The 19,752-nt window shown below is 61.3% G+C and overlaps 2 protein-coding genes across 6 annotated transcripts; both read right to left on the bottom strand.

Annotated features, from left to right (window-relative positions):
- Positions 1-649: 649 nt before the first annotated feature.
- Positions 650-6,424, bottom strand: MEX3D (mex-3 RNA binding family member D). Its single transcript, XM_075544579.1, has 2 exons — positions 5,845-6,424; positions 650-2,165 (listed from the first exon to the last, which is right to left on the bottom strand). The coding sequence occupies exons 1-2, from the start codon at positions 6,407-6,409 to the stop codon at positions 940-942; spliced, it is 1,791 nt and encodes a 596-aa protein (XP_075400694.1). The 5' UTR covers positions 6,410-6,424; the 3' UTR covers positions 650-939.
- A 4,522-nt stretch (positions 6,425-10,946) lies between these two features.
- MBD3 (methyl-CpG binding domain protein 3) lies at positions 10,947-18,295 on the bottom strand. Of its 5 annotated transcripts, none has more exons than XM_075544548.1 (6): positions 18,020-18,295; positions 15,659-15,818; positions 15,355-15,453; positions 13,073-13,163; positions 12,541-12,718; positions 10,947-12,072 (listed from the first exon to the last, which is right to left on the bottom strand). In XM_075544548.1, exons 1-6 carry the CDS (start codon positions 18,127-18,129, stop codon positions 11,856-11,858), a joined length of 855 nt encoding a protein of 284 aa, XP_075400663.1. In that variant the 5' UTR covers positions 18,130-18,295; the 3' UTR covers positions 10,947-11,855. The 5 variants fall into 5 exon arrangements, with proteins under 5 accessions (XP_075400663.1, XP_075400644.1, XP_075400671.1 ...); XM_075544529.1 differs by having other exon boundaries at positions 15,355-15,492; positions 18,020-18,289; XM_075544556.1 differs by having other exon boundaries at positions 15,355-15,492; positions 18,116-18,286.
- Positions 18,296-19,752: the final 1,457 nt, after the last annotated feature.

The raw sequence follows: 19,752 nt of genomic DNA, 5'->3' as shown, positions 1-19,752 counted from the left end.
AACCCGTCCTGAGAGGCTCCACCCTGCCCTGGTGTCTCCAGCTTCCCCCCCACCCCAACAGACCACTCGGGGGCCACCAGCTCACAGGTAGTAAAAAGACTTTATTAAGAAGGCTTTGAAGTCAAAAAATAAAACTCTTGATACAATTTTCTTTCACCCTTTAAGTCGGCTCAGCAAATATATAATCAGTGATTTAGCTGTAAGATCAAAGGTCCGTTATTTTATTTAAAATAAAATATATTTTAGTTCTTAAAATTTATTCCATAAAGTACATATTTCCCTATAAATTCCCTACATATACACAGGAGGTAAAAAATAAAAACAAACAAACACAAAAAATAAAAACCCCAACAAAACATAAAAACTGAGCATCTTTTTAAAAATTGTAAAAAACCAACAAGAGAAACCAATGTTGTGTGTTAATAATTAAAAAAAGGTAAAAATCTCTGGATGGGGGACTCCCACCCCCTGGGTCCCTGACCTCCCCGCTTTGGCCCCAGCAGCTGATGTACAAAATGGGGCCGGGTGGGTCCCCCCAAAGGTGTACAAATGCCTCAGACTTTGCTTTTTTGGGAACACACGCTGTCAGGCCATAAAACGGCTATGTACATAAAAAAACCGCCCACAGGGACTCGGCGGAATAATCTGATTTTTGTTGTTTTCTTTAAAAAAAAAAAAAAAGAGGAGGTCACCCCCGGGGGAGAAGAGGAGGTAGGGGCAGGGGGGCGGGCCTTAAATAAAAAGTGCAAAAGGACTTGTCCTCTCTCGTTTATTGGAACCTATCAACGCAATACTGCTACTCGTGAAGCTCGCTCGCACAGCTGGCCTGCTGTTCCGCAGCCTCCACGCCTGGGACGGAGTTAAAGCATGACCGGAAGCACCGACGGACGTGCCCGTGCCCCCGCCCGGCCCCGCCCCCGGCCGCCCCGCGACCCCCGGCTAGGAAAAGATATGAATGGCCTGGGTGGCAGGCGTGTGGCAGGCCGGGCAGTGGGGCTCCCGCTTGCCGCAGATGCGAAGGGCGCAGTCCATGCAGAAGAGGCTGTGGCCGCAGGGCACCAGCGCCGCCATCACCTGGCCCTCGGCGCACACCACGCACTCCTGAGTGGCCGCGGGCGCCGCCGGCTTGCGGCCGCTCTCGCAGGCGCCCGAGTCCAGCGCCGGGGCCGGGGCCGCGAAGCCGCTGCTGTTGGAGAAGGAGGCGCGCGGGGCCTGGGCGGGCAGCCAGGGCAGGGCGCCCAGCGGCTCGGGCAGCGTGGGCGAGTGGCGGGGGGTGGCGGTCCTGCTGGGGCGGCGGGCGGCGGCCGAGGCCGGCCCCCCGTTGACTGCCGAGCAGGCGCTGAAGGCCGGCAGGGGCGCGGCTCGCTCAAAGGGTGCCCAGATGGTGGCGGTGGTGGGCACCGTCAGGTCCAGCGCCAGGAAGTCAAAGGCGAGGTCACAGTCCTCGGGGGCGGCGGGTGCCCCCGGGCCGTCGCCCCCGAAGGTGAAGCCTCCGTTGCCCGAGCTGCCGTAGGGGCTGGAGGGCCCCGTGTCTGGCACCGGGGGCCCCGCGCGGCCAGCCGCGTAGAAGGCCTCGGGGTCCCCGCGCAGGCTGCCCGTGGGCGCCGAGGGCCGCCGGGCGGGGTTGGGGGCCTTGGCCCAGAGGCCGGCGGCGCTGGCGCCCAGCAGGTCCAGGCAGACGTCGGTGCCGTTGGTGTGGAAGTCGCTGTCGGCACCGGGGTCGGCGAGGGCACCCGTGCGCAGCGTGATGTGCGCCTCGATCTCCTCGCGCGCGCGGTCCACGTTCTCGGGCATGCCCGTGACGGCGAACACGGGCTCCTTGTCCCGGCCCGGCGTGACAATGTAGGTGTGCGTCCGCTGCTGAATGCGCTTGATGGTGGCGCCCTTGGGCCCCACCACCAGCCCTACCACGCGGTAGGGCACGCGCACTTGGATGGTCGTCTGGCCCGGCAGGTTGGGGGGCCCCTGCGCGGCGCCAGGGAGCCCGGCGGCCTTGCCTCGCGTGGCGCGGATCAAGGAGAAGTGCTCGGCGGCGGACAGGATCTCGCGCTTGGCCAGCTCCACGTCTTCCTTGCGGCCGGTGACGATGAACACAGGCTCCTCCCCGCGCACGGGCGTCTTGATGTAGGTGTTGGTCTTGGCACGCAGGGCCTTGATCTTGCAGCCTGTGGGCGGAGGGACACCAGGTCAGCGGGCTTGGCCTGGCCCCCACAGCCTGCCCACCCAGCCCCACACCAGCCTCCAGTCCTGAGTCCTGAAGGCATTCCCACCCACTGCTGTCAAGTCCATTCCAACACTGGGTGCCTCCGGAGGGCACAGCAGAACTGCCCCGTAGGGTCTCCAAGGCTGTGGCCTAATGGGGTACCCAGATGCCAGTAGTTCAAAACCACCCTCCGCTCCCCAGAAAGAAGACTTTCTGACCCATAAGGATTCTGATTCATAGCCACCCTGGCTGTCATTGGACATCAACTGGGGGGCAGGGAGTCTGCATAAATCTCTAGTGGTGGTGGACGGGGCAGGTAGTCTCCTCTTTCTTGCCAGGGGCTTGAACTATGGCACCTTATGGATAGCAGCCCCACATCACATCTAGCCCACTGCGCCACCATACCCCCCCCCAGTGTGGATTTTGACAAATGCATCATGGTGTATGGCCAGGACTCCCTATAGGGTCTCACTGCCCTCAAGGTGCCCTGCCTGTCGCCCCGAGGTGACCCTTTCAACCAAAAGCTTGGCCACTGAGTCCACCTAGAGGGGCGTCAGGGAAGAACTGGGCTATGACGTCCTGAAACGTCAGGGCCTTGAAATCCGGGGGGAGGGGAGGCTGCAGTTCTGCTCTGCCAAGGTACCACCAAGCGTGCGATAGACCAGCTCATGGTCTTACAGGGCCGGCTGCCATGAACTCAGTGGACCGCCAGGGTTCTTCTGAAGGCCTGAGCCAGTGAGCAGGACAGTGGCAACTCAAGAGGGTGGACCAGAAGCTGAAGGGCGGTGAGCTGACCGCCCCTGGGGAGCAACAGCTTAGCAGGGAGGGTGAGGATGACCGCACAGCTCCAAGAACTGCTGTGGGAGTGACCGGGCCACCGGGGTGTGCTGTGATGGGCACACCTTCAATAGCTGCAAAGTGAGAAGGCTCCCTTCACCTGGCGTGGACCAACCAACTCCACATCTCCCTTCACCTGGCGTGGACCAACCAACTCCACGTCTCCCTTCACCTGGCTCCAACCAACCAACTCCACGTCTCCCTTCACCTGGCTCCGACCAACCAACTCCACGTCTCCCTTGACCTGGCTTCACCAACCAACTCCATGTCTCCCTTCACCTGGCTCCAACCAACCAACTCCACGTCTCCCATCACCTGGCTCCGACCAACCAACTCCACGTCTCCCTTCACCTGGCTCCAACCAACCAACTCCACACACTCCCTTCACCTGGCTCGAACCAACCAACTGCACACGCTCCCTACACACAAACTCAACAACCAACTTGCTGCCATGGAGTGGAAGCCGCCTCACAGCCCCTGTGGGTCCCGAGACTGTAGTGCTTTACAGGAGCAGAAAGCCCCATATTTCTCCCACTGAGCAGCTGGTGGGCTCAAACTGCTGACCCACAGGGACCGTTCTACCCTGTCCTATGGGGTCGGTATCGACGCCAAGGCAGTTGAGCCAGCAGGCGCTAGACAAGGTGCTGTGGACCCACTCATGAGCAGCCTGGCTCCTGCACCCAGAGTGCTGGGGGGAGAGGAGGGCCTGAGGGCTCAGGCACAGCCAGCCGGCCTTTGGACTGGCTACAGGGCCCCCTCACACCTCCTGGTGTCTGCCTGTGAAGTGGGTGCTCCCAGTTGCTGCACGACTCCAGTGTGGGAGTAGAAAGTTCTTTCCCAACCCACCCGGCCTCCCTCCACATGGGCAGAGAGCTAGGGACACTAGGGTGGGCACCTTAGCCTGGGACAGAGGCAGCAGGGTCTGGCTGGGGGCATCGGTGAGCCTGTCACAGGGCCCAGCACACAGTGGGCCTTCAGCAGAGACAGTGAGTGTGTGTGAACGCAAGCTTGTGAGGGAACGGGTTGTGGAGTGGGTCTTGCCAGCAGGTGTCCTGGTGCAGACACTTCACCCACTAGGATGCCGTTTCTACCATATCATCCGTCCCCCCATCCCACCCCCCTCCGGCCCCCTCCAAGGGCTTGGAGTACGGAGGGAAAGTCTGAGAACAGGCTGTGAACTGGCGCCAGGTGGGTGTTCTCTGAGCCCCTAGGAGCATGAGGAATTGGGGGAACAGCCCTTAGGTGGAGACCCTGAGAGGGGGGTGTGGCGGTGACCGGAGCTGGAACACAGGATGTCTTGAAGGGTACTCTTGAGAGCTGGGTGGGGAAGCTGGGAGCTGGAGATGGTTCTACAGCTGGAGATGCTGACCTGCTGACCTGCTTTGGCACCTGGGCTGCCCTCCCGGCACAGCACTGTGGCCAAGACACCTCACAAAGACCATGAGGGAGGCGCTGAGTCTCGGCCACCCAGGTCACAGGGTCACCGTGGCGGGCAGGGTGAGCTCCAGGGGTCCACTACATCCCCAGAGCCTGCCCTCCCCCAGGTGACACAGGGCTCACCCTTGTCAGCCAATCAAGATCACAGCAGGCCCAAAGCTGGGGTCAAGCCTGTGGCCCTTCCGCCCAATGTATCACAAAGAACCCTAAGGCACTGGGTCACACAAAATCACATGCAAATCAGGAATCCCTCCTCTTTCCCTGCCGGCTGGCAAGCTGAGGACTCTGGGCTCCCCAACACTTGGGGCAAGTAAGCTGTCTTATTCCAGGGGTTGACCGGGCTACCCAGGGCCATGCAGTGATACCCCTGGGACACCCAGCAAGGCTGAGAATGGCCTGTCCTGCTCGTGGGGGTCCTATGTCCACAGGTCTCCAGGGTGGCCCCACCAGCATCCCTGAGGGCGGGGCTGGTTGACCGAGCTGCCCCACCCACCTGCCAGAGGGAAGGGCTGCCCTGCCAGTTGGACCCTGGGGTCCTCTGCCCATGACAAGGGTGACAGATGACCTTTCCACTGAAACTCACCCCCATCGTGGCTAAGTGGTCAGCAGCCTTCCTGGAGCCCCGCCCAGCTGCACCCCAAGTTGCAGAACCAAGGGGTGGTAGGAGGGGGCCAGCGTTGGGTGGGGTGACCCAGGAGAAGTTGACTGGTGGGAGGTGGGTGTGTGCGTGCTGGGACCAGCACTGCCCACCGCCCCCACCTCCGGGCCCCTCCAGGGCCAATGAGCAGCGGCTGGCTTGATGTCACCAGGCAAAACTCAGGCCCACCGCCCTAACAAAGGGAACAATGGGGTAGCCACAGGGACAATCTGCCAAAGCACCCCAGCTTCTGATCGGGCGCCTTCACGCACATCCAAGTCCCTGGCAGGACCTCCAGCTCACAGTGGGGTCTGCTGAACTGCCCCACCCCCCGTCAAGGTCCCGGACGCTGGCCGTGGACGCAGACCCCTCTTTGTATGGCCATTAGTCCCGAGCCCCAAACCCCACCCCGCCCGGCCCGTGGCAGCTTTGGGCACGGCGCGCCCAGCAGCGGGGTCCCTTGGCCCGGGAGAGCCCAGGCCCGACTAGGGCTCGGGCTTGGGCGGTGCCGCAGACAAAGGCAGCGGCAGCGGCGGCGCGGAGGGGAGGGGAGGGTCGGAGGGAGGAGCTCGGGCCGCGCCGGCTCTGCCGGCGGCCGGCCACAGGACAAAGGCACAAAGGCGCCCGCCGCGCCGGGCGGGCAGGCAGGCTGGCGGGCGGGCAGGCCGGGGCGTGTCCGGCCGGCCGGTGGCGCGCGCGGCGGGGCTGGGCCGGGCCCGACGGCACTCACCCTGGCGGCCGACGATCTCCGCGACGTGCTCCGAGCTGGGCACCGGGACGCACTCGGTCATGTTCACGCTCTTCTTGCGGTTCCCGATCACGCTCATCTGGTCGGCCAGCAGCGGCGCGGGGCCCAGCGCCCCCGGGAGCGGCGCGAAGCCCGCGAACACGTCGGGCGGCGACGGCCGCGGCGGCGGGCTCACGTCCGGCTCCAGAAGCTGCAGCGGCCCCGGTGCCCCCGCGGGGCCCGCGGCCAGGGGCGCGCCCGGCTCCGGTCCGTCGGGGGGCGCGGGGTCCAGGGCGGCCCCGCCGTCCGCGCCCCCCACGCCGCCGTCGCCACCGCCGGCCCCCTCGTCATCGTCCTCGTGGCCCGCGGCCCCCAGCCCCAGCAGGGACAGCTGGCCGAGCGCCAGGCGCAGCGCGGCGGCGGCGGCGGCCGCGTCGTCGGGCTCGGGCGGCGGCCGAGGCGCGGCCTCCTCGGAGCCCGGGCTGGGGTCTCCGCCGGCCGCCCCGCCGGGCCCCGCCGCGCCGCCCGCGCCCTCGTCGCCGTCGGGCTGGGGGACGGAGCCGGGCATGGCCGGCTAGCGCTCAGGCGCGCGCTGCTGCCGCTCCGGCCGCCCCGGGCCCCGCCGCCCGCGCCCCGGCCGCCCTCCGCCTGTGCGAGCGCGCCCGCCGGCCGCCGGCATCCAGCGGGGGGCGCGGGCGGCGGCCGGGGGCGGGTCTGCGCGGCGACTCTCTGCTCCTGGAGGCGGCGGCGGGGCTGCGGGCCGGGCCCGGGCGCGGCGGCGGCGGGAGCTCCTTCCCTCCTCCCGCCCGCCCGCCTCCCCGCGCCCCGCCCCGGCCCCGCCTCGCGTGACGTCGCGCCGCGGCCCAACAATGGGGTGTCGGAGCGCGCACGCGCCGGAGGCGGGGCGCAGCCCGGGCGTCACGTGCTCTGGGCCGGCCCCGCCTCGCCCCGCCCCGCCTCGCCCCGCCGAGGGCCCCTGGGGGAGACCCAGTGGCGAGCCTGCAGGTGCCCGCGGGGTCGACCGGCAGGTAGGTAGGGGACACCCTCTTGTCCTTGGTCCCTGCCTCTGTTGGTCCCCGTACCAACCGCGCCCGCCTTGCTTCTAGGGTAGGGTCCCTCTTACCCCCCAAGCCTCCATGCTCGGTCCCAGGGACTCCCCACTTCTCCAATCTGTGCCCCGCCCACATCCCTCCCGTCCCAGACCCAGCCGTACCCCCTTTCCTCCGAGTACCTTTCTTAACCCTCAGTCCTCCCCGCTCCACCATCCCCTCCTTGAGCCCAGGATCCCCCGCCGTCCCCACGTCTGAACCTTGCAGCAACCGCTTTGCGCCGGACACCACCTCCTTCCCCTCCGTCTCTACCAGCCCCAGTTCCCGCCTTGCTCTCCTGGACGCCCTCTCGTCTGTCCCCACCGCCTCACTGCCCCATCTCACGCCCACCCCTCCTGTTTCATCGGTTCGCCGCCCACACATGTCGTCTCCGAATGGGCCGTGCTCTGCCCCATAGCGGAGGCAGGGATCCCACTTCTGGGACCCCCTGGTGCTGGGCAGAGGCTCAAAGGTGAGGGACCTGGGCTTCATTCCCAGAGGCCCAGGCCAGTGTTTGGGCACTTCCTCGGTCACCCACTCCACCAGCCCTGCCACCAGCCACCCTTCCGGCAAAAGTGGACTTTGTGATGTGGGATTTCTGGAGGGAAATCAGGCTAGGGATAGGATGGACACTGCTGGGCAGACCCCATGGGCTCCCCGTGGGAGGGGGAGGCCTGCCCTCACAGCCCCCTCTTCCTCCTCTGCCCATGGCAGCCTCCTCCTAACCAGCTGTCACCAGGGGATGAGGCCTTCTGGTCCTACTCTGCACAGTCCCTGACGTCATCTGTGGAGATGCTTGTCAAAACCCAGGACCCTCTCCCCCAGCTTCTTCCCCTGGGAACCCAGACCTTCCCAACCCCCACCCCCAGGCCATATGCACCACAGCCACCCTCAGGGGTGGCCCACCCTTCTTCCCCACACTCAGAAGGTTAGAACTGTTGTCTGCTTGGTAGTAACTTTTCCCAGCTAGAGGCTCTGGTGGAGTAGTGGTTACGCCTTGGACTGTTAACTGCGAGGTTGGCAGTTTGAAACCACCAGCTCCATCAAGGTAGAGAGATGGGGTTTTCTACTCCCGTAAAGAATCAGTCTCAGAAACCCCCCGGGGCAGTTCGTGAGTTGGCATCAGCTCCAATGGTGGTGACTTTAGTCCCTCCCTGGGAAGGGGAGCGGGTCTAGGAAGGTTCTGGGGGCCAAAGTTAAGGGAAGGCAGAGCCCCATCCCTGGGAAGCATCCAGGATTTGGTGGGCTGACACCCGTCCCACCCTCCAAAGCAGGTCTGGTCCAGCACTATGCCCTGCCTCCCATACAGACTTCCACTGGCCTTAGTGGAAGTCCAGCATGATGAGCCTCAGGCATTCCCTGATTCCCCAGGAACACCCACCATTCTAGATCACATTGCTCGTACCACCTCCCTCCTCATGACATAAGGTGGGGAACAAGAAACGAGAGGCTAAGAAAGGAGGTGTATAGGGGTCCTGGAGTGAGGCTCCCGTGTATTCAGGGCACAGAATCCCAGTATAGGTTCTCATTAGAATACTCTCCCCTTCCCTGCCCTCCTCTCTGCTTGCTGTTTCTTGTCCCAGGCCCTGCTCACAGCTCCCTGCCTCAGTTGTCAAATGGCCAAGGAATTGCAGGTGGCCTAGGGGATCCCACTCCATCCCAGCCATCCTGCCTCCAGGGAGCCAGCACCCCACTAAGGAAGGCTCTCTGAGGCCTTGGATGAAAAACAATTCCGTGTCTGAAATAAAAGATTCAGGAGGAAGTTGGAAGAGTCAAGACGAGGAACCAACTCTCCCCGAACACACAGCAGAGAGACAAGTCTGAGAAAACAAACTCAGTGCCATCGAGTCATGCCGACTCATAGCGACCCTGCAGGACCTGGTAGAACTGTCCTGGTGGGTCTCCCAGACGGTCACTCTTTCCCCACGGAATGTGATGTCACTCTGAAGTCTCACCAAGAGGGAGGAAGAACTGAAGGGTCTTGGCACACTTGAGGATGGACGTGCGCCAGCAAAACGAGGGAGGGAGTGAATGAAGAGGGAGAGAAGAAGCCAACAAAACAGGTGCTGATGTGGCAAGTGAGGGTAAGGGGGACTCCTTGAGGGGCTTGCCTAATTGGGAGAGTTGAAGGGCTGTTTGGAGCCTGCTGGAGGATCCGGTGATGGAAGCAGGGACGACTGTTCTAAAAAGGATGCTGTACTGTAACAAACGGGTGGGTTCCAAGTGAAAAATTAAAGGTGCAAAATCCTGTTGGAGGGCGTGGGGGTTTGGGGTGCCAGATATCCTGTGATTCCATGGTGTCTGTGGAGTCACTTTAGAACTCGTGCCACGGGTGGGAGTGGGACTGGGCTCGGCAGGACCCTTGGGCTGAATCCTGGTTGTCAGGCCTTTTTCCAGGGTCCCTCTGGGCAGTACCTGCAGGTAGCACCAGGCAAGTTTGCCATTGACACCAGCAAGTTCCTTGCTGGAGGGTGCTGGCCTGTGGAGTGGCATGTGGGCGGTGGTATCTGCCTGTGTTCACAGGTACTAACAAGTCAGGCGTGGGTGGTCCCCCCAGTAGTGTCACAGGTTGCTATCAGCACCATCATGGGGTGTTTGCACATTGATAACCCTGCCACCGGGGTGTCCGGAGTGGTCCTATAGGATGTTGAGCTAGGTCCCTGCTCTACCCTCACTGGATGCGAGCAGCACTCCCCATTCCTGGGGAGGATAGTGTAGCAAATGACCTGACAGGCCACAGGTCCAGAATCTGGTTGGCTGGGCCTGTTCTTTGTAAACCTGCCTCCTCACTTCTGGTGGTGACTTGCTCTCCTTGGCAGTAGACAAATCCCATGGTCACCGTCGCTTTGTGACTAAATACCTCTAGACTCTTAAGCACCCACCCTGCACCTACCTACCCAGCACTGGTGGGTGCAACTTGGAAGCGTTTGCTAGCGTCTGAAAGGTGAGTGGTTTGGACCCACACAAGGGCTCCTGGGGCCAACTGGTAACCTGTGCACAGCCCTATCACACGGGCCAGCACAATCCTGAACTGCCTTGGCCACACACAGCTGAGTGCAGTAAGACTTCAGTGTAACTAGATTAAATTATGCAAAGACCGGTCTCCAAGTTAAATTCCCAAGGGTGCCTTGAAATTTGCATAGTGGGATGCTAGAATGTAAGGTACAACGTGGGGGTGTAGCGCATGAAGGTGTCCCAAGGGGCCTCACCACATTAATACAAGATGTTTCTGAGTCATTTGGAAGTGTGTACGTATGAACGTGATCCTGGGTGGGTGTTGTGGGGGGTGGACTGTCTGGGCATCAGGAGGGTCTGCTTTAGTGTCCCTGCTTATACTTGGAACCTAGTGATTAGTAATGAAAGGGGCGAATCCCACCAGGAAAGGGGTAGAGTAGGGCTGTGCTCTCCACAGGGGTGCAGACTGCACCCGGGGTGGTGGAGGTAAGAGCTTGAAGATGGGGGAAGCATACCCTTTTACACCCCACCTGGGCAGTGGGACCCGAGCAGGCCTCTCCTGGGGGTGAAAGGCATTCTGAAATGTTTGGGGAGCAGGGCACCCTGTATGAGTTACAGACCCTCAGGGAAGGGTGGGGTGCTCAGGTCACCCTGAACGGCTCATACTGGTAAGTTGGGCGGAGCAGCTGCTGTAGCCCCACTGCAGGATCATGGACTCCCTCCCCAGTGAAGTCCCATTTGTGGATAACATGGGGGTGACCGTGTAGACACAAGCACTTGCTTCCCCAATGGGCTGAGGATGGGTGTTCGCCTAGTATGGGCCACGGGAGTCAGAGTTCATCTGGCAAGTCCCACATGGGGAAGCGAGGAGACCGTGAAGGGGCCGGTCTTAGGAGCCCATACCCCACTCCTCAGACGGGCTGTGGTGCCGTTCCTGAGCCTGCTTCCCTCTGGGAGCTGCAGCCAATTGTGGGCAGCAGGTAAGTCCCCTAGAGTGGCCACTCAACAGCCACAACAGGCCCCCCCTCCGAGAGGAGCGCCAGGAAATAAACAAGGCTTGACTCGCACCACCTCAGATGGCTTTAATCCCTGGTCACCCACAGGCCGAGGCCTCCACCGGTCACAAGCAGCAGTGTGGGACTCCCTGTCAAACAGCCTCTCACTTGGCTTGAAGTGGCCAGCAGGGCCCAGCCAACATCCTGGGGCCACATCGGGGCAGGAAGGGACCAGAGATCTTTACTGCGAGACAGGTCAGAGAGGCCACACACAACTATGTCTGTGTGGGACACTCGAGTCCCCCAGCATTCTGACCACGTCTTGGGATGGGAGCAGATGCCAGGTGGCTGCCTGCTGCCCAGTGAGGCAAGTGACCAGGCTGCCCAGGCACAGATTGTTGCAGCCCCATGTCCCGCAGGGCTTGTGTGCAGAGGCTGGACAAGGAACCAGCGTCTATGGGCTGCAAACCATAGCAGGCAACAAACCCACTGTCTGGGCACTGGGCCAGCAGTCCTGAGCACCCCTGGGCCTGACAAACTGCTTCTGCCTTGCTTGGGCACTGCTACCAGGCCAGATCTGCTGCTGCTGGGGCTCCGAGAGCAGCTGCCCTCACACTGCTGGCCCTTGCTTGCTCATGGACCTGATAGGCCCCAGGTAAGTGAGTGTGGGGGATGCCAAGCTGCCCCAGGCAGACGAGAGGTGGGGGCTTGGCCAGGGCTGTTGGCATCCTGCACACCGGGGTGAGCACGGCATTTACCCTCCACATCACTGGGGTCAGTGTCCACATGGAGCAGATAGTCCACCTAGTCTGCACCAAGAGCAGCTCCCAGGTGGCGAGGCCACGCTCCAGGGATGGGCGTTAGCAGGCATCTGCTGGGCTGTGCCTATGCAGCCTGGGGCGGGGACACAGCATGGTGAGTTGGTACGGGTCAAACCAAGTCCTCTGTCCACGGCAGCTGTCCCTCAGCACTGGCCCTAGGCATGCTCCAGCTCCTGGTCTGGGTCAGGCTCCTCATCATCGTCGTCGTCGTCCTCATCATCATCCTCGTCCATGCCACCCTTGCCTAGAGGTGTCTCACCGTCCCGTGCCAGCTCCTCCACATGGGCCAGCATGTCGGCCATTAGGGCCTCCTCCAGCCGCTTCCGCACCTGCTGCACCAGTTCCTCCTGCTTCCTGGGACACAGGACAGGCCTGTGGGCACAGGCAGGCGGCAGCTGCTTGGGCCCACTGGACTGAGGGGGTGGGTGGATAGGGATGTCCTGAGAAGGCAGCCTGGTAACAGCAAGCCAAGGGCAAACCCAGTGCTGCATACTCAGACTGGCCACCCAGCCAACCACGAGATCTGCACTCAGGCCCAGGAAAAGCAGGCTGGAGGATGAGGCAGAGCCACAGGATTCTAGGGAGCCAACAGCTTGTTGTACGGGCACCGCCCATCTTCCAGGCTGCTACTACGAGAATGTTGCCCACAAGTCCGAACAAACGTGTCCTGGGGGACGACCAGCCTCCCTTCTCTGGGGGTTTTCAGGACCGCTGCTTTTCTGTCGCTCTGGGAGATGCGCTGCCTACACCCTGACCCAGGAAGTAAGCCGATACCTGTCCGCTCTGCTCTGACAGTTCCCCCTCCAGGTAGGCCCCCCCAGAGCAAGGGCCCCTCTGTACCTGATGTCCTCATCGGTCACCATGAAGGCCTTGCATAGGGGCTGGGTGGTGTTGAGCCACACACCGGGGTTCTTCTCCACAGCGGCTGAGAGCTGCCCGGTGATGGGCATTGTGCTGGTGTGCAGGGCGCTGGCAATAGCTGACAGCAGGGTCTCATCGGTGCAGCCGGGCCCCACCCCTGTCAGAGCAAACCACATCCCCCATGTGTGTCAGAGCTCCACGAGGGCACTTGGCATCTGAGGTCTTGTGCTGCATTCCCCAAACTTAGTGAGGGAGGGGGTAAAATTAAATACTCCAGATCCTTCTAGGGCCCCAGTCTTGGCTGAAGACACGCCCTCAGGTAGGGTGCCAAATGGACTTTGGCCATCATCCTGCCTGCACATGCCGCTGTTTCCCCACCTTGCAGTTCCCACAGGTCCTGGCCTCCCTGCAGGGGGGCTCAGTGTAACAGTAGCCTCCAAGGACCTGTGCCCACACCACTTCCCTGTCCCCGCACACCCACACCACTGGCCCCATGGGGCGGCCGGGTCACCTTGCAGGCCCTTGGGGAGGTCCATGGTCCTCACGAGCTCCTCAGCGATGTCAAAGGCGTTCAGACCACTCAGCTTCTTTTCCCAGAAAAGCTGCATCAGACAGGACAGTGGTGAGTAGGGACCAAGGCAGCGTGCAGCTCCAGCCCGGCAACCCCACCTAGGGCAGCAACCCAGGTAGGAACTGGGGACTGGGCCTCACACAGGTCACGTCTGCCCCTAACTCAGGAGGTACCCAGTCACCTGGGAAAACAATTCACAACTGTCTCCACAGACGCTGGAACACCAGGGATGTGGTCAGGGTGCATTGCACATAGAAGCTAAGCATCACAATGTAGGGACTTCTTCCCTGCAGTCCTGCTCCTCTGAGACCCTGCCCCGCCCAGCCTGGGCCCAAACAACCCCCTGCTTGCTAGTCCCACCGTGTCCCCGGATGACCTGTTTCCCACAAGGATCTGCCGTCCTAACACCCGACACCTGTGCGCATGACTGTGTGTGGGAAACAGTTGAGATGAGGTCACACTGGCGCAGAGTTCAGTGAGTGTCCAGGAGTGGGGCAACAGCTGGATGCTGACTCCCAGAACAGACAGCCGGGCCGGGGCTATGGTTCCAGCTGGCCTGCTCAGCCACATGTGGCAGAGGAGCCGCCTCAGCGCCCCCCGTTGTCATGAGATCGTGTGTGTGGGTGGGGGGGTGGTGGTGGCTGCAGCCCAGTTGACAATGAGCATGCTGCTAGGAAAGCCAGTGTTCTAGCAGGTTCTGTGCCGGTGCCTGTGCTCAGAGCACGAGGGAGCAGGCTGGCCCCAAGGAGGACCTGGAGGAAGGCAAGGAAATCCCAGAGGACATGGGGCACCTTCGAATGCGGGTAGGGGGCAGGGCACACTGATGGATGCCCCTCACAGCCATCTTCTGCTTGTCCGGGAAATTGCAGAACCCGTCAGGGCACCCTGCAGCTCCTTCCACCTCAAAACCCACTGGCTTGAGAACCCAGGTGGCGTCGCGGATGCGCGCACGGCTGTCTTGGGTAACTGGCAGGTCAGTGCAGTGCTTCACTCTGCTGTGCACACCAGCCAGACGGACGCCTACGCTGGCCACGACGACCCTAGAGAATAGGTCAGAACTGCCCCTGGGACTCTGAGGCGCTAACTCTCTGTGGGCATAGAAAGCCCCACCTGCCTCCTGCAGAGCGGTGTGTGGTTTTAAGTTTGGGATGGCAGCTCAGACACAAGCACTGTGCCACCTGGGCCCCTGTGAAACAGCGCGGCTTCAATGGCACCCTGAAACTTGCCAGTGCTCTAATTCCACGCTGGCAGGAGTTTTCTGCTACATCGCTATCCAGGATTTTGGTGGCATCACAGCCTGATTTTTGTAGTCCTTGTTTCCTTGAGGGTATGCTCTGCTGAAAGCCAAAACCACACCTCCCTCAAAGCCATTCCTCTGTAAGAGCCCCCTCAGGCAGCCAGCCCAGGCCATCAGAAGAGCAAGTCAGAGACCTGTCTACAGTGGTGAGGCCAGACCAACAGCACCAGAGGCTTTAGGCAAGGAGACCACGAGAAAGAGCAGAGCCCAGGCTGTAAGAGCGACAGGAGGGCTCACTGATCCACAGACAGGTCAAGGGGACGACGAGGCCAAGAGGCTGAGGCCCAGAGAGGCCAGGCTGCTGTTAACTCCCTGAACTCTTGAGTACTACCTGAGCTCGGTGTGGTCACTGCAGTGGATACCAAGCCAGCACACTAGTAGAGGACTGGTGGCATCAGCACACAGGAGGGAGGAGTGGAGGTCCCAGGTCACAGACAATAACCTTCCTCCGCCCCTCCCCCTGCTTTCAAATTCACCAGTCCTGCTGAAAAATAAAGATGAGACTGGCTGATCTGGCCAATAGTGCCCTGGAATCCCACAGGGTGGGCAGATGACCTCTGTCCAATGGGTCATCACTGTAAGTTGGGATTGGCCAAAGGGACCACACCCACAGATAAGATTCCTCAACAGCTAGATTCCTGTGCCAGGAATGTTGGGTTTGGCTCTGGCGACCCAGTGACCACAGTGGGGGTCCACTGGCTCGAGCCCAGCGACCACCAAGACCACACAAAGCTGTTGTCCTTCTCCACAAAGCTTACACATGAACACAGAAGCCAAAGATGAAGATGGTCTTGGCCTTCAAAGCTTACACAGAACTGAAAATATCCAGCAAGACAAGCCATCTGGCCTGGTCAGAGGCCCCCTGCCTCTCCTTCATGGAATTACAAAAGACCTGTTCACCAATTTGGGGGAGCCCTGGACTTACCTGCCGGGGCTGCTCCACAGCCTTCTGGGGGTCGCTCTTCACTTTGTTGCTCGGGTGGTTGGTGATCTTGGTAACCGGCTGCTTGAAGATGGACGCAGTCTGCCGCACGGGGAGGGCCGTGTTCAGGTCAGGTTTGCCCTGCAGGGATGGCTAGCTGGCTCACTGGCCCCAAGGGGTGCCCAATCCTGCCCAATCCTAACTGGCCTTCCTGGCCTCACCAAGCTCACAGCGTGGTGGCTGCCAAGTGCCCATCGACCATCCCTTCTGCCCGGCACCCTGAGATGGGCAGGTGAGGGGCACTCACCTTGGCTTGGCTGGCCGAATCGTATCGCACTCGTTGCCGGCTCCGGTTTACCTTGCCCATCAGCATCCGGCCCGTCCGGAAGTCAAAGGTGCTCAGGTCTACAGAGCCACCCAAATAACGCGCCAGCTGAGGCTTGCTCCGGAACTTCTTCCCACTGGGGCTGCAGACAAGGAGGCAGGAGGGTCAGTGCCTGGCCAGCACCACCAGACCGCTCGCAGCCCATCCTCCTCTCCCTGGAATCTCTGAGCAGGAACAGGCAGGCCCAGCTGACAGATGCTGAGGGAGGGAGGAGCAGTCCACCTACAGGCTGGGCCTGGTACTCAAATCCAGAACCAGAACGGAAGATGCACCAAGGGCATGCAAGGGGTGCCCTGAGCTTGGTGATGGGTGCTATGAATACTGGGAGTGACGTGGTCCCTGGCCATTCCAGAGATGAGCCCAGGCCCCAGTCACAGTGTCCATATGTGGGGCGGCTGAATGTGACAAATGAGAGCAGCAGCAGGTGTCCAGCGCCCACAGCCAGGTGTCATTCTCAGTGTGGCATTCCACAAGCCCCATGCTCAGGCTGAGCAATGCCAGTCGACAAGAAGCTCAGCGAAGGTGCCTTCAGCCCACGAGTGTTGTCCATGGGGCCACAGCCTCACTCAGCTGGGGGTCCGCACCAAGCAGGGTGGTCGGTCAGCACCCCCTCTTGCTGAGACAAGCTGGCCCAGGTGGGATCCAATGGGAAGCAGCCCCAGGCCCCTGCTGCTCCAGCTTTACAACCAACATTGGGCAGGCAGTGGGCACACCGGTAAGGAATTTCTCTCCGGGTGATGAGGATATTCTGAATATGGATGGTGATGGTGGCAGCTGCTGCACATCTATGAAGATACTAATAACAGCCTTTCCCCACAGCTGCCTCTGTGACACATGGGGCCCCACTAAGTAGCCAGAGACACAGGTCCTCAGGCTCCAAATGCTGTGATGTCATTTTCACATCACTTCCTGACATCAAAGAGCTGCCCTCTATCACCTCAGGCCCCACCTCTTTCAAACCTCAGGGACAGAGCTGGGAGCTGGGTTGGGAGCACACGATCTTAAGCAGGTGGGTTTGGAAAAGGTGTGAATTAGTCTTGGGGTATTCTGGCGATCGTCCTTGTAACCCACTGCTCCAACCTCAGATCAGAGGGATCCCTGGTTACCTGAGTGCCCTGAAAAGCACCTGTCACCATTTGTAACTGGGTGTCACAGATGGCTCATCTCCAGACACTGCCTTAGCAGGGGCAAGTCTATCGAGAACTGAGCAGCATGCTTAGAACTACACAATCCACCAAGTGCTGGTGCATTCACATTGTGGGTACAGAAGTGGCACAAAGGGAATGTGGCCTGGGCTCTGCTCACCTTAGCTGAGCTTGCCCCAGATGCACCCCTAAACTCCAGCCATCCCTTCCCTGGGTGCTTCCTGCTCTCCCCAAGCAGAGCAAAGCCCAGAGCTGGGTAGAGGGACCAACTGTGCAGCTCCCCTGGGCAGCTGCTAACACTGGCCCTTAAGCTGTGTGTGTACATGTAGGGGGCAGGGTGCAAGAGAAGGCATTCAGCCAACAGCAGGTGCCTGGCTCCCTGTCCTGCTGCCCTGACACAAAACTGGGACAGAAGCAAATGAGAGGGAGCAACAAAAGTTGGCCAGGAAACAAAAGTATTTTGAGAGAAAGGACTGGCCAGCAGGTGTTGGATTGCAAGGAGTCCTTTGTTCCCAGGAGGGGCTCTCCTATTAGCATCTCCAAACTCAGGTCCCCAGTAACACCACCTTGCACTTTGGGACAGGGGAGTCTCAACCCCCCGATTATGTAAATGGATTAAGACCCTCGCAAGCCGAGCTTCCAACGTGCACACCGACAAGGTGCTCAAAACCACGCAGCTCAGGGTCTGGTCACACCCAGGGGCGGAGGGTGAGGACAAAGATTTACATTTGGGGCACACGCTTTCTCCCCCAACCCCGCATGAGACCGGTGTCCCAGAACCCAGCCTTGGGCTTCGCACACCCCATTGGCCCCCATGCATCCCACTGGAAAGCGGGAGAGTCCAGCCCCCCACCCCTGCCTCCCAGCAGCCTCCGCCCCGCGGCCCAGTTTTCCAAACAAAGGCCGCCACCGCTTCCCGGGGCGGGCGAAGGCCATGCGGCGGCGGCCGCGCGGGTGTACGCACGCGCACTGGGCCGCGTGCCGCCGCGCGCAGGCCTGGCACGCACGCACGCTGCACGTAGCACGCACGCGCAGGGCCAGGCCGCGGCCCGGGGTCGGGACGCCCCAGGCCGCGCGGAGGCCGCTGGGAGGCGCCCGTTGGGGCCCTGCCCGCGGCGCGGCCGGCGCGCTCATTCACCTATAGTAAAAGACATCCCTGTGGCCGGCCGACAGCCCCGACCTTCTGGGCACTTCTTCCCTCTCCCAGCCCTGCGGGAGCGCCGGGCACTCCCACCTCTTCCGCTCCATCGCGCCCGGCTCCTCGCCCGCCGCGGCCTGGAACTCGTTCCTCGTCGCGCCGCCTCCGCCGCTTCCTCAGGCGCTGCCGCCGCCACTCGCCGTGGCTGTTCCGGCCCTCGGGCCCTCGCCCTCCGCCCCCAGCCGGGCGCGCGCCGGCTTTGCCGCCCTCTAGGCCCCCTCCCCGCGCTCGCAGCCCCCGCTCGGGGGGCCCGCTCCGCCCACCCGCCCGCGCGGGGCCCCTTAGTGCGCAGCCGCCGCGCCAGGCCCCGCCCTGTGGCGTCCTAGCGCGCGCTGCGACGGATGCGCCAATCAGCTCCCTAGAGAGGCGTGGCCCTGTTGCTAAATCAGCCCTAGGCGTCCCAAACACCCTCGCGGTCGCTGTACCAATCAGCGCGTGGGAAGGGCGGGGCCTGGTTCTCCAACCTGCTTCCCAGTCACCAGTTGACTGACCAATCAAATCACAGGGGCGTGGCCTAGGTTTTCAATTGGGCCCGCAAGGTTCCGAGAGCGGGTTGTGGCCGCTTCGCCAATCAGCGCTTGGGGGAGGCGAGGCCGGAATTGTCGGCCCGCCTCCCGCTGCCTATCGAGCTCCTCTGTGACCTAGCCAATGAAATCGCAGGAGGAGCGTGGCCCTGGGGCTACCCCGCCGTCTTCGGGCGTTCCCTCGCGGGCTGAGGCGCTCACATCCAGCACGCAAGGGGCAAGGCTATGGGCTATCCCAGAAGCCCCGCTGTGACAAAGTCAATCAAAGCTCGAGTGGGCGTGGTCAGACGTGCTCACGTATCCCAGCGGGCACCGCGGCAGCCCGCCGCCCCGCCACCTTATAAAAACCGCGCGTGGCGGGGGCGGGGCCTGTAGCAGCGTGGCGTCACGCACGGCACGCCCCCGCCCGCGCTCTGGCCTGTGAAGTTCTGACAGGACGCGTCTGAAGACAGGCGTTTGGGTCACCCCGCTGCCAGGGCCGCAGGTCTTGGGCGGTCTGCAGCTCGGACGCTCTGGAATTGAGACTGAAATGCCACAGTTGGGCCGCCTCGAACGAACCAGGTGGGAGAAGGTTTTCCAGACGTCTGTGAGGTGGTGGAGAGTGACTGGGTGTCGGAGCACACTCGTAGGCATGACATTGTGCTTGTGTTAAAACGCCCGTGTTGTTTGCTTCTTATGGACGAGCCGGGAGCATGCTGAGCGAAGTTAGGTTAAAAAGGGCAAATAACTGGTCGCAGTTACTTTAAGTAGGCAAATATACAGAAACCGGGATGAGGAGCAGTTACCGGGGAGGTGTGGATAACATTGGCAAGCGGGAAATCCAAACCAACTCATGGATTTGCAAATGTGTAAGTTGTGTGGGTGGATGTGTTCCCATGCATGTCTTTTTTTCCCCATGAATGTTTTCACCACAAAAAGAGAGAGACCTGTTTGTTTTCAATACTTTCATTGGGGGCTCTTGCATCTCAACAAAATCCATACATTCCTCCAGTGTGTCAAGCACATTTGCACATATGCTGCCATCATTTTCAAAGCATTTTCTTCCCACTTGAGCCCAATATCCGTTCCCCATTTATTTCCCCTCCCTCCCTCACAAACCGTTAATAAGTTATTTTTTCCATATCTTACACTGTCCTCTGTCGCCCCTCA

This window comes from Tenrec ecaudatus, chromosome 1, assembly GCF_050624435.1.
Source record: "Tenrec ecaudatus isolate mTenEca1 chromosome 1, mTenEca1.hap1, whole genome shotgun sequence".
Taxonomy (NCBI): domain Eukaryota; kingdom Metazoa; phylum Chordata; class Mammalia; order Afrosoricida; family Tenrecidae; genus Tenrec; species Tenrec ecaudatus.
This window is presented reverse-complemented; position numbering and strand designations above follow the sequence as displayed.